The 21,801-nt window shown below is 37.7% G+C and overlaps 1 protein-coding gene across 3 annotated transcripts in view; it reads left to right on the forward strand.

Moving 5' to 3' along the window:
- PPM1A (protein phosphatase, Mg2+/Mn2+ dependent 1A) overlaps positions 1-21,085 on the forward strand; it is a 31,219-nt gene extending 10,134 nt beyond the window's left edge. The window contains exons 2-7 of one of the 3 annotated variants that reach the window (XR_013922146.1): positions 4,687-5,538; positions 7,309-7,426; positions 12,427-12,535; positions 15,097-15,154; positions 17,286-17,436; positions 18,448-21,085. Coding sequence is in view for 2 of the 3 variants with exons in the window: in XM_080344726.1 (XP_080200852.1) it covers positions 4,705-5,538; positions 7,309-7,426; positions 12,427-12,535; positions 15,097-15,154; positions 17,286-17,315 (1,149 nt within the window). In the remaining variant the exon portion in view is untranslated. Of the gene's footprint in view, positions 1-4,686; positions 5,539-7,308; positions 7,427-12,426; positions 12,536-15,096; positions 15,155-17,285 lie in introns of all 3 variants that reach the window. The other 2 variants (XM_080344726.1, XM_080344727.1) reach the window with 2 other exon arrangements.
- Positions 21,086-21,801: the final 716 nt, after the last annotated feature.

Consider the following 21,801-nt stretch of genomic DNA (forward strand, 5'->3'; position numbering starts at 1 on the left):
AATTATTAAATTACGTATTGCTGAAGTACGAGTTTCAGATGGGGATGGTTGGTTTTTTTGGAAAATGCAACCAAATCCTTGTCTGAATTCCCTGGAAAAATAAATTGTCTTTTTACACGGATATGTGGAGTTACATTAGCTGTCCTTTGTGAACCTTCATTTGAACCTTCAAGCAAATGAATAGGCAAATAGCAAAACAGTAAAATTTATTTTCCTGTGTATCAGAAGGCAATATAGTTGTACTGTCTGGATAGCACAATTTGAGGGCCAAATGAAGGGGCAAAGTGATTTCATGCATTCCAGTGATGTATCTGTGGTTGTCCATGGTTGTCCATGGTCCGGGATACTAATTAACCTCCTTTTCTTTGCCCCTCTGTTCTCTAGTTGCGTCTATTTTCAAGGAGTTCAGCTACTGACTCTTTGGCATGCCCCATTCATTATTTCAGTTTTGTTTCTAATGCTGCAGTCCTTTGAATTTTGGTCTCTTGTGTTTTATCCAAGATCTTGTTACTTGTGTTGTGTTTAATTTTATTTTTTTTTTTAATAGGCTTTGTACAGTATTCTTGCTTTTCTGTCTGCAAACTGCAACTTGAGTTTTTTGTGCACTTGCTGTAGAGGCTGTCCTTCAGTTTGACCTGCGCTAAATCCACATTTCAGAAGTAATGGTTTAGATGCACTCGTAGATGCATAGTTGTGTCCCCTGCATATTCATTTTTGTGCATAGGGATCCATTTTCACTTTTAGTTTTGTTCAGAAGCCTCTCTATTCTCCAGAGCCAAAACCCGGAAACTTTGGCTGCAGAAAATTCTTCTCTTTTAGGAGAAACTAATGGAAGTCATGGATATGGAGATGGTGAATCCAGAATCATCTTAGGCTAAAATGGAAGTTTGCTTGACTAATCACGGCAGTTGCAGTGTCAAATGATATTTTAGAGTTACCGTTTCTGAAGAAAATGTTCCACCTCTGATCTTTTTTACAGGGCACCGCTGCTATAGAACTGTTCAGAATTTGTCCTTCATTAAGAAAAAAATAGGGAGTGGTGTACATTTGCCACTAAATTTCAAAGTGTGTTTTCTCTTACTTTGGCTTTAATAGGAATAATGTCTGTATCCTTCAGTACACATGTGCATTGTTGAAGCATCCTGAAAGTGGAGGCTTCCAGAGTAGAGGGGCTAGTTCTGTCTGCTGCTATGAGACTCCAGTTTTCTAACATGATTGCAGAAATGTGTGGCTGGTTTGAGAAGGGCAAGGGGAAGGGTAGTAAAATTACTTCGAGAATGAGGGTTCTGAGGTGAGGACTGCTGTTTAGGAAGATGACTCAAAAATATAAGAGAGGATTAAGTTAAACTGTATTTAGAATCTGTTGCTTTATTGCAGATCATGCACACAGACTGTTGTGGGTCTGACTTATCTCTGTAGTGTTATTACATAACAAAGTCATGCTGTAACTTGGATGTTTGCACTGCTATAGGTTAATCTGATTTGCATACAGAGTTATATGCTTAACTAAAGGTGTCATTCCAACTTAGTACAGTGCACAAACCACCTCCTGAAAGAATGAATACTCAGCAATACTCGTGATTGAGGTAGACACTGATGTGTGAAAGGTGTTTCTGTTGTTACGGACTCAAAAACAGGTTTAGAAGATCTTTTTAGTAGGAAGTAGGCACATGCTTATGTCAGCCTTTTTGTGTGTGTATCCCTTCTTTTAAAACCAAGACTGTTATTCTTTTTTTTATAACTAAGACTCTTTAAATTTCTCAGGTATTTCTCAGGTTTTAGCCACACATAAAGGTGTGGGGGGAGAAGTAGCAGGTAGCCTCTGATTCATAAGAATTCACAGATTAGTAATATGCACATTTTTTTTTAAGCAAGAATTGAAATTCTGGAAAGACTAAAGGCTTGGCATATTCATCCTATCCCCAAGTAAACTATGCCTTCCGTTCAGCTACAGCGAGGATTTGGAAAACCTAGCCTACTCTTCTGCAGGTTTAGGCTGGCGTTCTGGTGGAAGAATCATTAGCTGGAGTGTTGCAAGGAAGGCAACTGCTGTCTGTTGTTGCAGTTTTCAGGAGGTGACTACTTTGTGCTATGGGCTGTGAGTAATTTCCTAAGCAGAAGTTACGTGACCGCATTGTGGTTTTCCTTCTGCCTGGTTGTATTCGCATCTACGGTGGGGTAACTCGCACCCTTGAAGAATGTGTCAACATCTCACCTACAAGGCTTAATTTAGAATAGCAGCAGCTTTCGGTTTACCTTCTGGGGAGGGATGAGGCAACTCAGTTTTAAATGGAGAGTGGATTTGTTAATTTTTGAAGTATGCTATCAGTTGGTTATGAGTTGCTAGAACTGCACATGACCTGTCTGTATGTATTTTTAATCATGGTTTACATAGCAAGCTACTGAGAAGGAAGAACCGCTTACAAAGCACAACTCTGCATATTGTGTACCTCATAATGTGAGAGGTTAGAAGGAAAACGGCCTTTTTCAGTCCAAAATGACGGTGCTTGTGGTCAGTTTAACTGTGTCTTGTTCTTAATGGTTTTTTTTTGACCACAGTAATACTGTAAAATACTTCACAAAAATGTGGTATTTGCCAGGGCAGTTTCTGCTTTTTGAGCTCTAAATTAAGGTGAAATAACTGAATATCTGCATTCTATTTTGTGATCTCTTCCACAATAAAAAAGTGTTAGGCATTAGCTTAAATTCTACTGCTATAATGGAATGAATAAAAAGCCTGTTCTGCAAAATAATTCCCTGTTTGATTTATGGCAGCATTCTGTAATTATTTTGATCACTCTGACTTCACTAGAGTTGCATGTGAAGATAAAAAAGTCTAAGTCGTATTTTTTTCCTAGCAACTGCAGTAATGTGAACCTCATGCATGTACTTATGATACAAGACCAAGTGTATACTATACTTTGTTGACTAGTTACAGTTTGTGTGGGCATCAATATTTTGGTTTTGCTTGAGAGGAGACAGAACTGGAGAGCAGGGGTTGGGGTGAGAGGAAGCAGAGGTGTGCGCGCTGCCGCTGGTATCTCTCTCCATACAGCTGAAGTATGTGTGGCTTTTGGTTTTGTTAACAAAGCATGTGAGCCAAGGAGTGTATATCCAGTCCCCGTGCCTCACATTGAATCACTGTTGTGGTGGAGATCAAATATAAACATTTCTTGACTGTTTATTCTAACACATACAGATGTTTTAGAAAGGTTGATAGTGGCTGGAAGAGACAGTGTGAAATGTTTTGTTGTCACTTATAGCTAGAGCTGTATTGCAATAAATGCCTGTTATCAAAAAGTGATATCATCACTTAGAAAACTGCTAAAATATATTCCACATATAAGTTTAAATCTTCAAAAATCCCTAGTATACTAACTTTTCTTTTAGTGCAGCTGCTTAGTTGGGGCCACAGGTAAAATCTGTTTCAGTGACTCATCTCACAGTTAATTTTTACCCACTTTCTTCAAATAAAAAAGCTTGTAGTCTTGTTCCATTACCTTGTATAACAGTGATTTGCACACTCTTTGATGATTCCCAGGGAGAATTTGCAAGTATGTAAAATGTGTGACCTATTTTGTATGAATTTTTAATAATGAATGCACAAATAAACTGATGTGGATTAGAAGGGTGGGTTGGGTGGTTAGGGTGTGAAAGCCATGAAGATAAACCAGTCAGTTTACACTGCCCGCCAATATCATTCTTATTCTCTTAAGCATTAATATTTGCTGCATCACGTCCCAATGGTGGGGGGTGGAGAAGAGTAGGATGTGCAGTGTATTGTCTGGCTTGAATAAGGAAGCATGAATTTACAGTACTTGTGATTTTATTTCCAAAGAGATTTCCTTAGACTTGTCATGGACAGTTGCCTTTCAGTGAAGCATGAATACATTAAGGTTTTAAGTAAATCTGCAGCGCAGACATATGAAGGAGCTTGCTGCGTAATTTAACTGAAAATCAAAGGATGAGCTTTCACAAGATGGCTGAGCCAAACTAATGGCTTGTGCTGCCTAAAGGGACAGCTGCTCCGTTCCGAGTCCTGCTCCTACTTACCCAGCGTTATGTCTTCCTTTACACAGCCTCTGGCATTCATCTTGCTCATTCAGACCGCTTTATCTGTTGTTTTTTAGTTTGTTGTTGTTTTTTTTGTTTGTTTTTTTAAGAAAAAAAGCCAACCAAACAAAAATCCTCCTCCCCACAAAGGAAACTTAATCAGTTTGCTTTCATTTCTCCACCACTGTCCGAAAAGCAGAATGTGAGCAGGACTTTGTGGCCAGCAGGTAGGGATGCCACTGTCCTGGAAACACTGAACTGTTTCATTGGCCCAGGAATCACAGGGAGCGTCGCTATTCAAATGTGTGTCAGTTAACAAGTCCTCTTTCAAACTAATATTATACATGCTTGTACTAGAGGCTTTTGTCAGAATCATGAATGATAGTGGCATGTAAGTTCTTCAAGTAAAGCAGCTGAAAATACAGGCATGTGAAAAGTGCAGTTCAGCTAGTAGCAACGTCCTTGTTTAAATGAGATGAAAGCAATGCAAATCTCACTTGAGAGAGTCACAGAAGAGTCAGCTTCGTATCTTTGTCATCTTACCATTATTTTGGCAGTTATTTAATGGTTTCCAATATGATGTTTAAACGAGATGTTGAAGAAATACCTTAATAATCCTTTCTTTCTTTTTAGAACTGAAGGAAAGTCATCATGGGAGCATTTTTAGACAAGCCAAAGATGGAGAAGCATAATGCCCAGGGGCAAGGGAATGGGCTTCGTTATGGTCTGAGTAGTATGCAAGGCTGGCGAGTTGAAATGGAGGATGCACATACGGCTGTGATCGGTTTGCCAAATGGACTTGACGGATGGTCGTTTTTTGCTGTATATGATGGGCACGCTGGATCACAGGTTGCCAAGTACTGCTGTGAGCATTTATTAGATCACATCACGAGCAACCAGGATTTTAAAGGGCCAGATGGGCCACCATCTGTGGAAAGTGTAAAGAGCGGCATCAGAACAGGTTTTCTGCAAATTGATGAACACATGAGAGTCATCTCCGAGAAGAAACATGGTGCAGACAGAAGTGGGTCAACAGCTGTGGGTGTAATGATTTCTCCCCAACATACATACTTCATCAACTGTGGAGACTCGAGAGGTTTACTTTGTAGAAACAGGAAGGTTCACTTCTTCACGCAGGATCACAAACCAAGTAATCCACTGGAGAAAGAGCGTATACAGAACGCCGGTGGCTCTGTAATGATTCAGCGTGTGAATGGCTCTCTTGCTGTTTCAAGGGCACTTGGGGACTTTGATTACAAATGTGTCCATGGGAAGGGTCCTACAGAACAGCTAGTCTCACCCGAGCCTGAAGTTTATGAAATTGAGAGATCAGAAGAAGATGATCAGTTCATCATACTGGCTTGTGATGGTATCTGGGATGTTATGGGAAACGAAGAGCTGTGTGACTTTGTAAGATCCAGACTTGAAGTCACTGATGACCTTGAGAAAGTTTGCAATGAGATAGTTGACACCTGCTTGTACAAGGTAGCCAGATTTGAGAGAAGAAGTTTATTGTTTTTTCACTGTTAGAAGGTTATGAACAAGTTAAGAATAAGTTTTGATTCCAGTCTATAAGTACCTATTGGTTTCCATTAACGAGACTTTGACAGTAATTACCATGATTCTCACAAAAATGGTGATGGAGGGGGAATGAACATGCAACAGAAACAGTATGGCTTTCTGGGTGGTTTTGGTTAATGAGGAGTTTAAAATCGCATACAGATGCATTGTGATCCCTGGGAAAGTAGAAGCTGATGGCAATTTATAGGCAAGCGAAGGACAGAAACTTATCTCTTCTGTTACACAATATACCTTACAAAACTTCAACTCCTAAGACTTAAATCAGGCTAGAGAATATTCTTTACCTTCCTAATCTTTCTCTCCTTTCCTGGGCATATAATACTGACATTACTGTTATAATTGCACCAAGATATATGCAGAATGATTGAACCTTGACTTCGTATTTTGCAGTTTAAATTTTCTTCTTGACTGTATGAAGATCTGACTTCCTAAGTTCGTTTTTATTCTTGTCTAATCACTATATTTCTTATTCAGCGTTTTGCAATATAGCTCTGAAACTAGCTCAAGTAAAAGATGGGACTGTTTTGTATAACAGATCTGTGTAATTTTGTCTGCAGTAACTTCTACTTTGTATTAGTAAGTTGCAGGATGATACAGTTATGGAAGAGATTTGAAATATTTAGTTTGATAACTTGACACTTCCTTTTCCAGAAGCAAGCTGTAAGTCATAATTTAAAAAAGCCAACTTTTTTGGTACGAAAGAGACAAGACAACATGACTAACAAGGTCGTTGTTTCCCTTTCGGAAAAATGGAATTGTTTTCAAACACTTTGGCAGATTCATAATGCGTATATTTTTGTTTACGATTTTTGTCCGGTAATCCCAAAAACAAATGCCAGGGAAAGAACAGTGGCTGTTGGATGCTGGAAGCTTTGCAGTAGCTGACTGTCAGCACCTCCCCATACGCCCATACTCTCGTTTTAAACACTGGCTTGTTCTTGATCTTGCTGACTTCAGTGGATTTAATTGGTGTTAAAAATCGAGTGTATGGATGCGTGTTTGCAGACCAAAGCAAAGAGTGTTGAAAGTAAACTAAGCAGTTACTTTTCATAAGCAAAGTGTTTGTATTTTTACCTGTTCAAGTATTAGAGTTCTGTTTAGTTTTTAAATGTTTCCATTTCAAATAATACTTCTGTAAAGGCCTGGGACCCTTCCAGCTCATCTTTTAAGATTCTCGCGCTTGTAACTTTCCTTGTTTTAAAAGAAAAGAGGAAAAATACCCTAATAGCTGTGATTTTAGGTGCAAGCAGTGTCTGAATTCAGTACCTCCCTACTTAGTGCTTTCAGGCAGTAATGGTTTTGTTTACCCATCTAATACCTGTTTTCCCAAAACGCTTGGGTAGTATTTAAAATAAGATGGAACGCTGCTTTGTAATTACACGTCACTCATTAGTTATGTTGGTTTCTGGAAGACAATGGGCTGTCTGTAAATGCCTCCATGTAGTCTTCAGACCAGAAAAGAGTAAAGAACAAAATTGCTTAAAAGGTTGTACTGCAGACTTCTGGAATTCTGTAAGGGGGCGGGGGAACATTAAGACTAATGATAATATTAATCCATAGTAGAAGTTATGTTCTAATATTGTATGATTTGTGAATTTCTGTGTGTAAAATGCTTTGATGTGTATTTAGCCTGGTGTAGTATACATTCTCAAATAATTTTTTCTTTTCCACCAGGGAAGTCGAGACAACATGAGTGTGATATTGATCTGTTTTCCGAATGCACCAAAGGTATCGCCAGAGGCGGTGAAAAGAGAGGCAGAGTTGGACAAGTACCTGGAAAGCAGAGTAGAAGGTGGATCATTTAAAAAAAAATAAGTAACTTTGTTTCTAAACAGACCCCCCTGGCCCCTTTCCCCTTCCAACAACTAAACTGTTAACACATACTGGCTTTTTAATAGACCTTCAAGTGCCATTGGCCATCTAGTGTACATCTTTGAAAAAGGCACTCGTATAGTCCTGCTGCATGTCCTGAAAACATTCTGCTATGAAAGTGCAGCAGCCTATAGCCTTGAAAATCAGTCAGGATGGCAGAGAAAGAGTTCATTTGTGCTCAGTGTTCTTCATGAGTCCATTGCCACTGCTGACTTCCAACCAGTAAATCCTGGTTCCTGTGTTATGGCGTTAAATGAAGTGAGCACAGTATCTCACAGAGTGTCTTGAAGATGGTAATTTGAGTGCCATTTCTCCATATAGTTATGTACAAATTAGCCATAATATTTTATTATTGAATTATTATAGGGTTACAGCTTGATTACTGTCCTCTTAAAGGCACCTGCTAACATATTTACTTGAAAGAACTTCAGAAATTTGTCAAAGATAATCTTTAAGCATTCATGATGAACAAAAGCTGGGGGTTCATCTTACTCTGATAGTAACTTCAAAATTTTGTGTTAAATTTGTATTTCGGGAGTTCTTAAACTTTAAACCGAAACTGCATGTCTTAGGGGTTTTGGATCACCTAACTAAAAATGATATTTGAAGTCGATTTGATTTAAAAGATTTCTCATTAAAACTAAATTTACAGTGCCTTTTGGTATTTAAATACAAATGCAGCTTGGAGTTTGTTTCTGAAATATAAGACATGCTGTATGCATTATTTGCATAGGTTAAGTCTATTTTTGAAGTGGACTCCTCTAGACCTATATGTTACAAGCCTAGTTACGTGCATGTACTCCAGGGATCCTTAATAGTACACAGGGCACGATACACAGAGTTCTTCACAACTGTGGTGTCAGTGATTAGTAAGTCAGAGGAACATATTGTGCACTTTTTTCTTCCTTAACTTGCACAAATATAACAGTGCAGCTTGAGAAGCTTCACAGAGTACTTGCCTACGTGGGAATTCTGGGTTCAGACAAATAAATGTGCCATTTCAAAGCACTTACTGCCTCTGTAGGTGCTCCTTCAGAAAATACCATCTTTTTCAAAGGCCTCATTTGCAGGGTCTTGGCAAACTGCATCTGTTCTGTCCCCAAACAAACATTCAGACGGGCATTTCTGTGTTTTAATCTAACACTTGCCTAATAGGAGAAGTTGGTGCATAGTAAGCAGTAGTGTGAATCTTTTTGACAGCGTAGCAGGAATATCCAAGTGCACGAGTTAAGTGTCAGATGGCTTCTCCATTTCAGAGCAGCGAGCAGTTTTGCACCAGGCATTTGAAGAGCTTACTACATATGCCCACTCACAGTGGCATTGGTGAAGAACAAGTATGCTGTAAATTCACACATTAATTCGCAGCATGCTAACTCTCCTAATTTGGGCAAGTATTGCCTTGTATCTTTTTGTCTGAGTTCAGACAAGCCCATGACCTAGAATATGAAAATATGTTCAAGTTAAGGCTGCATCTTCAGCTGGCCTCATCGTACCCTGGGAATATTACCATGAGGAAAGCTGACACTTTTGTACGAACGTTTTGTAAATGAAGAACCTAAACACTGGAACTGCATGTGATTATGGTACATACAGTGAATTTGGCTGCCAGTTCTTTGCGTTTATACAAACGCAAAATTTCAGGAATGAGCAAAGTGTGACAGTTGTGTAGAGGCAGAAGGATTCTGTATGTAGTTACAAAGCACTTTAATACTAACTTAATGGGATGATGTCTGAACAACTTGAGGAAATACATTGTACTTCCCCTCAAGAGTCTTTCCGTCTTTTTTAGAGTTGTCTTCAATATTTTTGTCTACTGTTGCACAAAGATATTATTTAACTTATTAATATGTAGTAAACACTATTCAACCCAGCAGTGATTTGTATCAGCTGTGTGCAGAATTTGGCCTTTTAGGTCTTACATATGGGGGAAGTTGAGAGGCTGAACTAAAGCAGAACGTCAAGAACAGGTGCCAATTAACTTTGTTAAATTTAACTTCATAATTTTTGTGCAGTTAAGTTGTTTCCTGGTATAAATGGATAAAGCAGTGTTGGCTAGTAAGGTAGGACTGCTACAGCATCTAAAACTTTCAACACTACAGTGAATAATCTTGCTGTTATCCTAGCATACCTTAAGAATGGCAGTGCTTAACTTTAAAAGCCTAATCTTCAGCTGAAAGAACTAGAAAATATAAGGAGTACTTTTAGAATTATTTTACTAATATGTAATACCAACTAAAAGTTAAAATTCAGTAAAATGGGAACTTGGTCAAAATGCATATTATGTGTTTTTATGCACTTCAGTACTCAGTGTAACAAGTAATGAGATTTGATGCTGACTAATGTGCATTTTTGATGGTTGAACTTTTATTCCCATAGCCCACAATATATCTTTACAGTGTTAAGAAGTAGCGCAGATTTTAAGACCAAATAGGGTTTAGTACAATGGTCATCTGGAATAAGGAGAGGCGATTCCAATTTTTAAAAACTTAGAAAGTTTTCTACTTACCATTCCATCTAGAACTCTCCTTTTACTAATATTTATGTGCTTGTGGTCCAGATTCACAGCTACAATAAATAGTAATGGAAGAAGCAGCAAGTGTGGAGAATCACCTTTGTGCCATTACTTGCAATAGATCAGTGTTACTCCCAAAATACTTTGTGAACTTCATGGTAGAAGTAATCAGTCATTCCAAAATGTGTTGCTATTATTTGCACTAATATGTGTTATTGATGTGTTGACTCTCAAAAGAAACTTGTCTAAGCTTTTTTCCTGTTCTCAATTTTTTTACATAAAAACATTCCGTAATAGATAATCTTTGCAATATTCATACCTATCTAGAGATAAATCATTTTAAGTTAGCTGTTATATGTTCTTTCCCATATTTTCACAAAATCAAAGCTCTGGCTTTTTCTTAAACTTTGTGTGGAATTCTCATTCAGAATCTGAAAAAGCAGATATGTTTTGAATCCTTTATTTTAGGGTTGTAAGTACATTTTTCCAGTACTTGATGCCATGAAAATGTGTAGAAGGTTTAAAAGTAAATGAAAGGTTGGGGGGAGGATTGTAAGATGTATCGAAAGAAGAGAATTCCAATAAATTAAACACAGATAGCAGACCGACTCCATTTGTTATGTCTTCAGTGTTCATTCAGTCTGTATCTATAGTTTGATCAAAATACAAATGTATTCATTTAGTGGAGACTGTATGTTAAATGTACTGCAGTTACAGGTTGTGAAACTGTGTAGCATAGGTAAACTATAAATTCCTTATTTTTGTACAGCAGAACTTTAGCACTAGCACAATGTAGAATAAACTAGCTGTTCAAAATTGCACAATAAAGGAACTTGGCAAACCAAATCCGAGATCTTTGCTTCTTATTCAGATTTAAGAGTGGTAGCTTTGCTATTTACTAAACACTAGATGGTAACATGAATTTTTGGCTATAGATTTTGAGGAAATGGCAAGCTTTTGAGGTGTCTGTGGTGTGTGGTGTCATGCATTTAAAACGTAGGTTTGGAAGTAAACAGCTTAAAGCTTTTGTGTTGCAGAGTTTGGCACTGGTTGAGGGTTAGACTGTTTCCACCATCCCTTGCAAATAATTTACACAGCCTGACTGCAAGATACAGCTGATGCTTTCTGTAAACACACACAGCCCTGAAAAACTGTTACACACACCAAAAGTAATTCACAATTGATGTTTTTAATATTTTTAACTGAAAAGGACTGGATACTTGTTCGTTTTAAAAGCTTTTATTGTGCCTTATTTCACTAATTAATTATAAAATGGAAACTTGGTATGCGTTTCTGGAATTATCACGTAGGGCAAAAACGGAATGCTAGAGTGTTTTCCAAAAGTGATGCTGGTGAATTCCAACTACTCTTCAAGCTGTGTAAATGCTTTATTACGTGAAGAATAGTGTGTGTGTACATACGTGCATGTATATATATGTATGTACACATTGTGTGTGCTGCAGTATTCACTTGAAGACCAACAGCAACGAGATTTAATAATTCGTATCTCTTATAATTTCTAAGAGCTCATGCTTACAGAGAAACTGCTGAGATGCATGTTAACAATGTGCTTGTTCTTTAAATTTCATAAAATCCCTAATTAAAGGGCAACTCTTCAGGGGTGGTATGGTCTGAAATCTCTACAGTTCAAATAAAATTGTGTGCTTCTGACTTGCAAAAAAACCCAACCCAAACCAAACAAAAAACAGGCCTAAGAATAAAGTTAAAGAATTAATTTCTTAGGAAACGTGACACACCATACAAATTCTCTTCATCCAGAAGTTGGAGTGGATCAGCTTTAAATAACTGCCCAATATTCACATATCCCCTAAGTGAGTTGAGGATGGACCTGTGTCTTAGATGTGATGTCCCTGGCTTTTAATTTGTATGGAATAGTTCTGAAAATTTGCATGGTGCTGTGATGCAGTGAGGTAAAAGTGTTGCTTAATATACATACATCCATGGGAGTTTTTTATGTGTTTAACCTTTTATTTCTTGAAATTATTATGTTTTCCGTGATGATTATAATATTTTATCTTCTGTTGCAGCGATAAGGCTGGTGTTAATATCTGCCTCATGCCCAGGGCATTTTGTTGGAAAGATATTGCATCTTCTATCATATTTAATGTATAGCAGGAAAGCCATTAAAGATTTTTTTCCCACTTTTATTAGATAGCTGTGCATTTCTAAAACCAGTGTGCATGTTAACAGTTTGTCAAATCTGTTACAGGTTCTTTTCCGTATGGAACCAAAGTTAACAATTACCATGTTGAATATGGTCGGTCGTATTTTATATATGTATATAAATGTTAACAGAAGTTAAGCTGCCTTTTTATAAAACTGAGTGTTTCAATCTTTTGAAGTTAAATTTGGACTGCACTTACAAAAAAAGTACTTCTGATTCCCAGAGATCATAAAGAAGCAGGGTGAAGGAGTCCCAGACTTAGTCCACGTGATGCGCACGTTAGCAACTGAGAGCATCCCAAACCTCCCGCCGGGGGGTGAATTGGCGAGCAAGTGAGTGCACATCGATGTCAATGTGGTTTTTGCTTTAAATCAAAATTTAACTGTAAGGCCACTCTTAAAAGGGGGTTGAGGGGAAAGAAGGGTCCAGGACAAAAGGTGATGATCTGTTCTCCAGTATTTATTACTCAGTTGTTCTGAGCAAAAAGCTCAAGCAGAAGACCATAGTTAACTATGAATCACTACTAAAATTAATGTCAAATGCAGCTTTTGGGGAAGGGCTGAGGGGTTTTTTTTTAAGGGTGGCCTGAGTGTATCTGTTTCTTGTAATTAACTGTGTTTTCTTGGTGGGAGAGTCCATCTGAAGATGCAAAAATAATGCACTGACTTTAATAGTTACTTGGATGTCTAGTTCTACACCTTGACAAGAAGTGATATTGTATGTTTGCTTGGCAGCTTTCTTTCCTTGTCTGCAGCTAAAGCAATATTGTAGTTGCTTACAAATCTGCTTTTGTATCTCTCTGCTTGTGACAAATTTGAAAACTAGTTAGAAATCTATCAGAAAAGTGGGAAGTTGAATTTACAGCTTTCTATACAGGCTGGATTTGTCCTTGAAGAGTTCAGTGTTGTCGCTCTGCAGCTTTTCAAATTGATGTTGAGTCTTCAAGGGAGCAATGGGTTTAGCTCATTTGGACCCCAAACTAAGTGCTTTTAGCTTTGAAAGATTGTTCATGAACCTGCACTAGCTTAAAATGGACTGGGCACATATGGTCCAGGCTATATTTTTAACCCTTCAGACTATGATTTTTGTATTGTTACACCAAAAGGTGAAGACGCTAGGTATGTAATTGAATAAATGCTAACTGAACTGTAGAGATGACTTCTACAAAATAAAATTGCTCTTATATGAACTGTTTGAATAGGAAGAGCAGAGATGGCATTTTTATATATAACAGCGTATATTTAGGATGTGTTGCTGTAGTCTCGAGTATCAATGAGTCAGTTTACACATGAAATATGGCACATACATTGATTTTTTGCAGTCTCCTTTGGCTCGCAGTAGCATCATGTTAGTGAGGAAGTGCTGAAGTGACCGACTTCTGTGGGATTTTGTGTCTTAGTGATGATTGTGGTTTGATTAGGGAGTGGTAGAGGGATGGATTTAATTGGACGTTAGCATAACTCAAAGCACTGTTGCCAATTGTAACGGAAGAATAATGGTTTTCAAGAAACCTCCCTTTATTTGGAATCAAATATACCAATTTCTTGAACGATCAGGGAAGCTTTACCATTCATACATGCAGTGTACTTCGGGTGTAATTGCGTGTTTTTATCACTTTAAATTCAGCCTCTTCTTCCATGCCCTGTAATCATTCACTAGATTCACTGTGACATTTATACTGCTGCATGGTAGTTCTGACTTTTCGGTGTGATGAGATGATTATAAAGCCCATCGTCTGCTATTTTTTCTTCTAATACACTCCTTTGTGATTGCTCTGCATGCATCCATCAGCAGCTAAAAGGTTGTTCTTTGAAGTTTGTTCTGTTTCACTGTTGTAGTCTGATACTCTGTCATACTGAGTTCTGCAGCAAAGGGGTCTGGAAGAAAGTTGCTTCTTTAAGTCTGATCTATAATTCTTGTCTTGAACTCACCTCTTTCCTTCCTACTCCCCATCCAAAGTTGTTTCCTTACTTGTTGGGTAAGGCAAAGGCTTCCTCTTCCTTCAGCCTCACTTGATTTTTTGAGTATCACTATTGGAGCAAACCTTTTCACACAAAAAAAAGCAGTTTGCTCGTTTACATGTTGTTTGCAATTTTTCTTATAATATTTTATCAACACATTTCCTATCAATAGCAGAAAAAGACAAGAATCACATAGATGAAAGTTACTTACAAGCTATCTTAAATATGCTAAGCAAATATTTTTCTTCTTTAAAGGAGGAAACTGTCAAGATGCTTGGATTAATTTTTTAATACTTTTTGCCAACAAAATTTGTAGTCTGAAGATACTATACATAGAACTTCGTTTTGCAGTTATATTTTTTTTGAGAAAGGTTGATGGAGAGTATTGGACATATTATTGTTAAAGAGTATTTTACAAAGTAAAAGAAGTAATTTACAAAAGAGTAGAAATTTTTCCAGGCTTGCACATGACAAGTCCATTTCAGGATGCAACACAAACAAAAATGTACTTCAGAATACAGTTCTTGTGCATCTGTAAAATAAAAGAACACTATTCCCTTACTAAAGTGCCATAGAACTGCGGAGCCTCATCAGACACACAAATGACCAGGGTGTTAAACGTCCATCGAGTTTTCTGATGCATTTTTCCAAAATCAAGAGACTTTTCACCAAACCAAACAGCGTCACAGCCTCATCTGTGTGTCAGGTTGAGCTCTGAGCGGTATCCTGCTTTTTCCTTGACCCTAAAGATGTTAAAGAAAACAGTAACTGCGTTCAGTGTTTAATGACATTGCTAACTTAATCTTGGCTCTGCGAATTTAAAACTTTTTAATTTTAAAATTAAATTTAAATTTTAATTTAAAATTGTACTTAGGGAATTTGACTTAAAAAAAAGGCACAGCCTTAAAATCTTGTTTCTTTTTTTGCTCTAGACGGAGTGTGATTGAAGCCGTTTATAACAGACTGAACCCCTACAGGAATGATGATACTGTAAGTATCCTTTCTCTTACGTTATCTTTCCCCCTACCTGATTAATTTTAGCTGTTTTGTAAAGAAACATATTGCCAGTACTTGTTAAGTCTCCTTCCCAAAAAAAGCAATAGCAGTGTTGTGCTCTTTGGGCTATGTTTTGTAATAGTTTTCTGCCATCTTCTGCTGATTGTGTTGTCAAAACTCTGGTATGTTTCGTTATTTGTCCTCCATAATTTCATCATTTGAATTCTGCCTGGGCTTCCAAATGCATTCCTGCCAAATGATGCAGAGAGTCAGGTATATATATCTTTTTTTCCCCTCTTATGGGAGACATTTTTCCCTAAATATAAAGAAGAAAAAAGCTATACTTGTAGGTTAAACAGATTTGTGACTCTCAGCTTTAAGGATATATTAATGGTCCAAATGGACTGTAAGCACTTCCATTCTTAAGCATAGAGCATCTTACAGCAAACATGCTCTTTAAGTTCATATATGTCTCTGATCAGGGTGACAAGAATCCACTGAAAAACACCCAAACAAACAAACCCACCACCAACAAAATAAACCACAACAAAGTCTAAAATATGAACAGGGATCCCAGTTGCACTTAGATCACTGGAAACAACGTTCTGTCACCAAAAGTGCTGTATTTCCTGAAGTAGTTACATTGATCCTTACTAGCACAAATTATTTACATGCTTAGATGTCACACAGGTGGAATGCATCCAGACATAAAGAATGGTGTGTTGGCTTTAAAACTGGATGCTAGTTTATTTGGCAGTTCTCATTATATCTTTAGCATAAAATTTCCTATATAGTGGCTGAAAGAGAATTCTTTACCTTTAGAATACATCCTATAGTATGTTACTGTTCTACAGACAAGCAGTACGCGAACTCCTCTTCATGAATGTGTTGACAACTTGTATACAGACGTTTACATGCTGGATAGCTGGTGTGCAGCTCCTGTGGTTTTACTCGCTATGTTTCTATTCTTCATCCTTGCACTTGGAACAAATACAACCATTTTGGTCTTTCATAGAAAATTGTTCTCCTTTGCTACTTCTGGTCTTCGAGAAAAAACTGGAGGTGGTACTTTTGCAAAGGGTAATTTTAGTGATTTTGATCTTTTTCTTTTTTTATACTACACCTCCGTGCCAACTGTTCTTCATGGTTTGTAATGAATTCCGTGTGCAAGTTTGAATGAAGGGTGCAGAACTTTAGTGCTAAGAAATTGTCGTATGTGGCATTGCTGGAGACTTAATTAGCCTCTGTTCTTGAAGGAATAATTAAGGCAGGGCTTCTACAGAGGAGTAACATTTCTACCTCCTGCAGCCCTAGTAATGGTAGGGAAGTGTAGCTGTGGAAGCACCAGCATAGACTTTTATTAAAGCTCACTGTAGCCCCTCATTACATAGGGCAGGGTAGCAGGTAGTTCTGAAACAGCCTGAGTTGTCAGTTACACAAAATCCGCTGTTGCGTGTGGGTCTAAAGGATCAAATTTTGGGGTTACTCGGGCACTGGATGTGTGGTTGTAATGCCATGTACTGTGGCCATACGGTTATGATTTACAGCATGACACGTCTCTGGTTCCAGTTTTTTCATATATACGTTTTTGGTTGTTTTTCCTTGTGGTTTTATTACCATTCAAAATTAGGGTTTCTTGCAGTTGCCCAAACTAGATTTCTGTAACCTTAAATTATAAGTGTTAAAATTGATCTGGATTATAACAAGGTGTCCATTGACGAGCGTATCAACCTGTGCAGTGAGGGAGGGCTGAGAACACTAAAGATGGTGATGATGATGACAAATCCTGTTCTTTTTAACACACCTGTGTAGTAAGTGTATCCATTTTGTATTACTTCTAACTCCTCTGGGAATGCTTTAGAATAACGTTCCTAGGATGATATTTGTAGGAGTGATAAGGCTGTTATAAAACACTTGGTCAGATTTTGAAATGTCTTGGTACTAATGCTTCATTACTTAAGCATATGTGGTTTTTAGATGCTTTTAAAATGCTGTTTCTGAAAGGGGAGAGAAAACAGACTCCTAAAATGATTCAAGTCTTTACCCTTTTCAGTCTGGATTATCCAGAAACTGCTGTAACGATGGGCACTCCAGACTTTAAAGGGCTCCTTCTTTTTTCTTTAAGGATTCTGCCTCAACCGATGACATGTGGTAAAACTGCTCATCTGGCTGTGGAGTTCACGTTTCGTCCTTCAAATGAAAGTGCAGCCCAACCTCAGTGACCCTTCTTAAGATCCATCCTCGACCTTAATTAAAGAAGGGAGTACGATGAGTTGGTGAGAGTGACTACAGCAGTATGACATCTAGCCCAGGAACTGATCTTTTTTTGTAAAACAGACTTCTGTAAACGTGATTTCAAACCATAATTCATGTTGTAAATCAGACTCCAGCAATTTATGTTGTATGATTTTTGTTTTTGTAAAGTGCAATTGTCTTTGTACAAAATGCTCATATTTAATTATGAACCGCTTTAAATCACTATAAAGGTTAGAAGAAATGTTTGGCTTGTTTGATGCAACAATATATATCCCTTTAAATTCATGTTGTGGTTTTGGATTGCAAGGAGCAGCAGCCTAGCCAGCTAGGTGCTCAAGAGGTGCACAAAACTGTAGAGACAACTTGGTTTTATATGAAAGCTGAACTTGTGGGCGACTTCCCAGAAACTACAATGTGTAAATTTGCTTGGCAATGGAAAAATAACTTAAAGAGTAGTGCACATTCTTCAAACGTGTATATTGGTTCCTTGGACGTACTCCTGCTCTCACATTGAGTTAAAGGGAGTTCTGATTTTGACTTCAGTGGGAGTTAAATCACCCCCTATTAATAGTAAAGTGTTCATAGGCAGATGAACCCTGGGATTAGAATGCCTTGATTCTTTGCACCTCTTTTTTTCATTAACCCTTACCTGCAACTACTAATCACTGAGCACGAACAGGCAGCTTTCTACGTACGGTAGGAGTCTGCAGCATTTTTACAATCCTGACGGGCTGGGTCTGCTGCTGTTCCAAGTAAAATACTTTGAATTCCATTTTATCAATAAAGCTTGATTTAACAAACAAGACATTTATCCATAAATGTGTAATTCCTTTTTTTCCTGCCTTTTTTAAATGTCAGTGCCATTGTAAATGATATTTTACTTGTGGAAGAATATTTTTATTAATTGGTAGCCCATTTTTAAAATGGGTAGGATTTTGATTACTGCCCAAGACATAGCCATATGGTAGAGGATGATGTGGGATTAATCTGTTACCCTCTTTTTTTCTTACAAGTGTGTTTTTTTCTTTCAGGCTTTTTGTTTTGTTGGTTTCTTTCCCTCCCCACTGAAGATGTGCATTGGTTTGAATTTGCCTACTGTTTGATGAAAATACAATTGTCAAAGCCTGACAATCTTTAACATTTTATGGTGTGTGTTTTTAATTGACCCACTTACTTAGAATGAGAGACTAGTGGTTAAACAGTACTTGTGATTTGAGATATAGCATGTTGACAATATTTAACTGTTCGTTGTTTAAAAATTCTAATTTAAAATTTTATAAGATAATAAACTAATTTCATTTAAGCTTAGCTTTCTCCCATTGAGCATACAAAAATTAAGTTTTCAAGTCAGTCGTGTTTGCAAAACTGTTGTTTTGTGCACCTTGTATTGTCTTTTTGGTTGAGAATATTGTATTTATTATGTAGTTTACTCATTTAGTAGGCAGATTCCCCAAAAGGAAAATCAGTAAAACAAGTAGATTGTAACATTTATTGCAGTTAAACAGAATCAAAACTTGGTGTATAATTACTTTTTGATAGGAAAATGTAGTACAATGCATTTTGCTATATTTGTCTTTCCCTAACTTTGAAATATACATATTTGTATATATAGCCTTAAAACTAATGCAGAGTTAGGGAACACTGAACAGTGAAAAAGTAACTTATAGTGTCTTGGAACTAAGTATAGTATATACCAGCAAACTTTTCTTTTATCCCTCTTGTCTCTGTGGGGTGCTTAAACGTAACTTCATTGTATTCAGTTTGTAATCTGTTCAAGCATGAATGAAGAAAACATAAGCACTATTTGTATTTATAAATTTATAGCAATTTTTGCTTAAAGAACCAGTTCCTTACCTACCTATGAATAAATGCTTAAAATGTCTAATTTTGTTGTAGAGTGCAAAACTATCATGATGTTAAGTTATAGCTTCACAGGCACCTAATTAACGAGCATATTTAACAATACATGGCGTATTAGTGCAAAAAGCTAAACCTAATTTAGGGCGAGGCAGATGGATTGCTGTCCTTTCTCATAGAGACTGAAGTTTAGGTTTGGAAACCACAAAACCTTGGACTGGACTATGGAACCTTTGAGTTTTTTAAACGTTAAAAACCAGAAGTAAAACTGTGGTGTGCAAAGCCATACTTCCTAATCACTTAAAACTGTCTCAGCGACAAATGATGCATTTGAAGCCTCTTCTTCCGAGGTCTCCTAAAGGTTAGAAGGAAGTTAGTTCTGCTGTTGCTACAGGCGATGTCAGTAGGTTTGAGGGCAGTGCAAGAAAGTCCGTTTCAGACCTTTCTTCTCCCCCGCCTGTGTTCAGCGTTTTGATGAGGTCCGAGCACTGAGTGTATTACGTCTGCGTTAACACTGCCATTTTAGATACTGATTTTGATTACAAAATAGATGAATTAAGTATATAAAGCATCTTAGAAAAGGGGCAAGCTGTACTTTTCACTGCTCTGAAAAGAAAAAGGCACTTTTGCACCTTTGTGCATCTCCTTCTTGCACCAGAAACTTTTTTTTTTTAAATGCTAAAAACATTAGCACCTCAGGGGCAAGGCAGCAATTGTGTTAATTTTTAAGTATTGTGTCCTATTTATTTCCCTCTTAGGAAAACAAAAATCCTGTGTGACAAAACTGAAAATTGTGTGATGTTTAAAGATGTATTTTTAAATACATGTTCAAATAGGACAGTCCCAATTTGCTTGTTTTTAAAAGGAAATGACGTTTGTAAAGCTTCTGTGCTTCGTATGCCATGCAACTTTGTTTTCCTTCTTTTGACTGCTTCACTGGCTTCGGTTTCTGTGAGTTTTGTTACAGTCAGATTAAATGTTTCACTGGTTGTTCTGGGAAAATACCTGTACTGCTCTATAGACAAAACTGTTTCCAAAAAAATTCTCACTAATTCAGCATTGAAATATGTTCAAGACAGAGGCTTCTAAAATGTGCTTTAAAACCAATGTTGGATTAGCTAAATGCAGTTACGTTAAGCAGGGTCCTAGATTTGCAAGGCTTTGTAAATGTGTTGTATCCATAGAAATCTGCAGGTCCTGTGTGAATTACGAAGCTCGTACCAAGCCAGGAGTCTGCACCGCAAAAACCTCCGTGTGGGGCCGTCGTTCGTTTTAATTGTCCAGCAGGATGAATTGGAGAGAGAATTTTCCTCCATTTGTCGTTAAACTGTGCTGAGTTGCGGTAATCCTGGGTTGTGTCATTAGCGAGGTGCCTGATGAATATGAAGCGGCAAATGAGTAACGGTAGCACTTGCCATGGCAGCTCATGTGGGTGCCCAGGCCAGTAATTTTAACATGTACTTACAATAAACTGACTTCAGAGCCCGTTAAATGGTTTGTTGCAAAGCTGGTGCTGTCTCTACGTAGGTTAAAGTCTGAGCCGTTTTACTCGGTTCAAGAATTGGAAACTTCAAAAGGAGGTTTATAATAACAGGATTAGGGCAGATTAGGTAATATTTCTTCACAGAAAGGGTTGTGAAGCACTGGAACAGGCTGCCCAGGGCAGTGGTGGAGTCACCATCCCTGGAGGGGTTTAAAAGATGTATAGATGAGGTTCTTATGGACGTGGTGTAGTGCTAGTGCTGGGTTATGATTATACTTGATGATCTTGAGGGTCTCTTCCAACCAAAATAATTCTATGATTTTATAATAATTTAGGAACTAATGATTCAGATCCATGATCAACTTACATCAAGACTAAACGGTTGCCATAGCCCTACTGCCCTCTTTGTGCCAGCACTCGTGCTTGTGTGGCCGTGCAGTCAGGAGAAAGGAAAGCGATGTGTGCTCTTCAGCTGGGTAAGTCCATGTACCCACATCCCACAGCTGGATTTAGGGCAAGATGGGAGCAAAGGGATGGGTGCACCAGCCCTTCTGCCTCAATTTGGGAAATAACGCCCTAAAAGCAGATAAATGATCAACCTGTGTAGGGAGTATCAAAGCCTTTGCAGATCTTTCTCCACTCTAAAAGGCAAACGTTTTGCTTTGGTAAACACACTTCTCTTTCTTAAAACTGGAATTGTGAGGCTGGTTTTAATGTTGTCTTGTGGCTGCGTTCCACGCTGACAAACTTATTTTCTGTTCTTTCTCTAGTAGGTGTCTCTGTCCTGTGGGACAGACAGCGTGGCTGCCACAATTAGGTTAACGATACAGTTGTTACCATTCACCTTATTTTGGTGTACATCAGGATTTCATCATGCCAAGATGTTCACGTTCGTCCCTACCTGCACCTTCTTGAATTGCTTTTATGCTCAAATGGCTTGATGTATTTAAATTTCTCGATGTTTAAACTTGGCCACATCTGTACCGCACCGACCTTTAGTAAAATGTTACCCTTTTCCTCATCATTTGGCAAATAGTGTTTTAGT

This window comes from Nesoenas mayeri (genome assembly GCF_963082525.1).
Source record: "Nesoenas mayeri genome assembly, chromosome: 5".
In the NCBI taxonomy this organism is placed as follows: Eukaryota; Metazoa; Chordata; class Aves; order Columbiformes; family Columbidae; genus Nesoenas; species Nesoenas mayeri.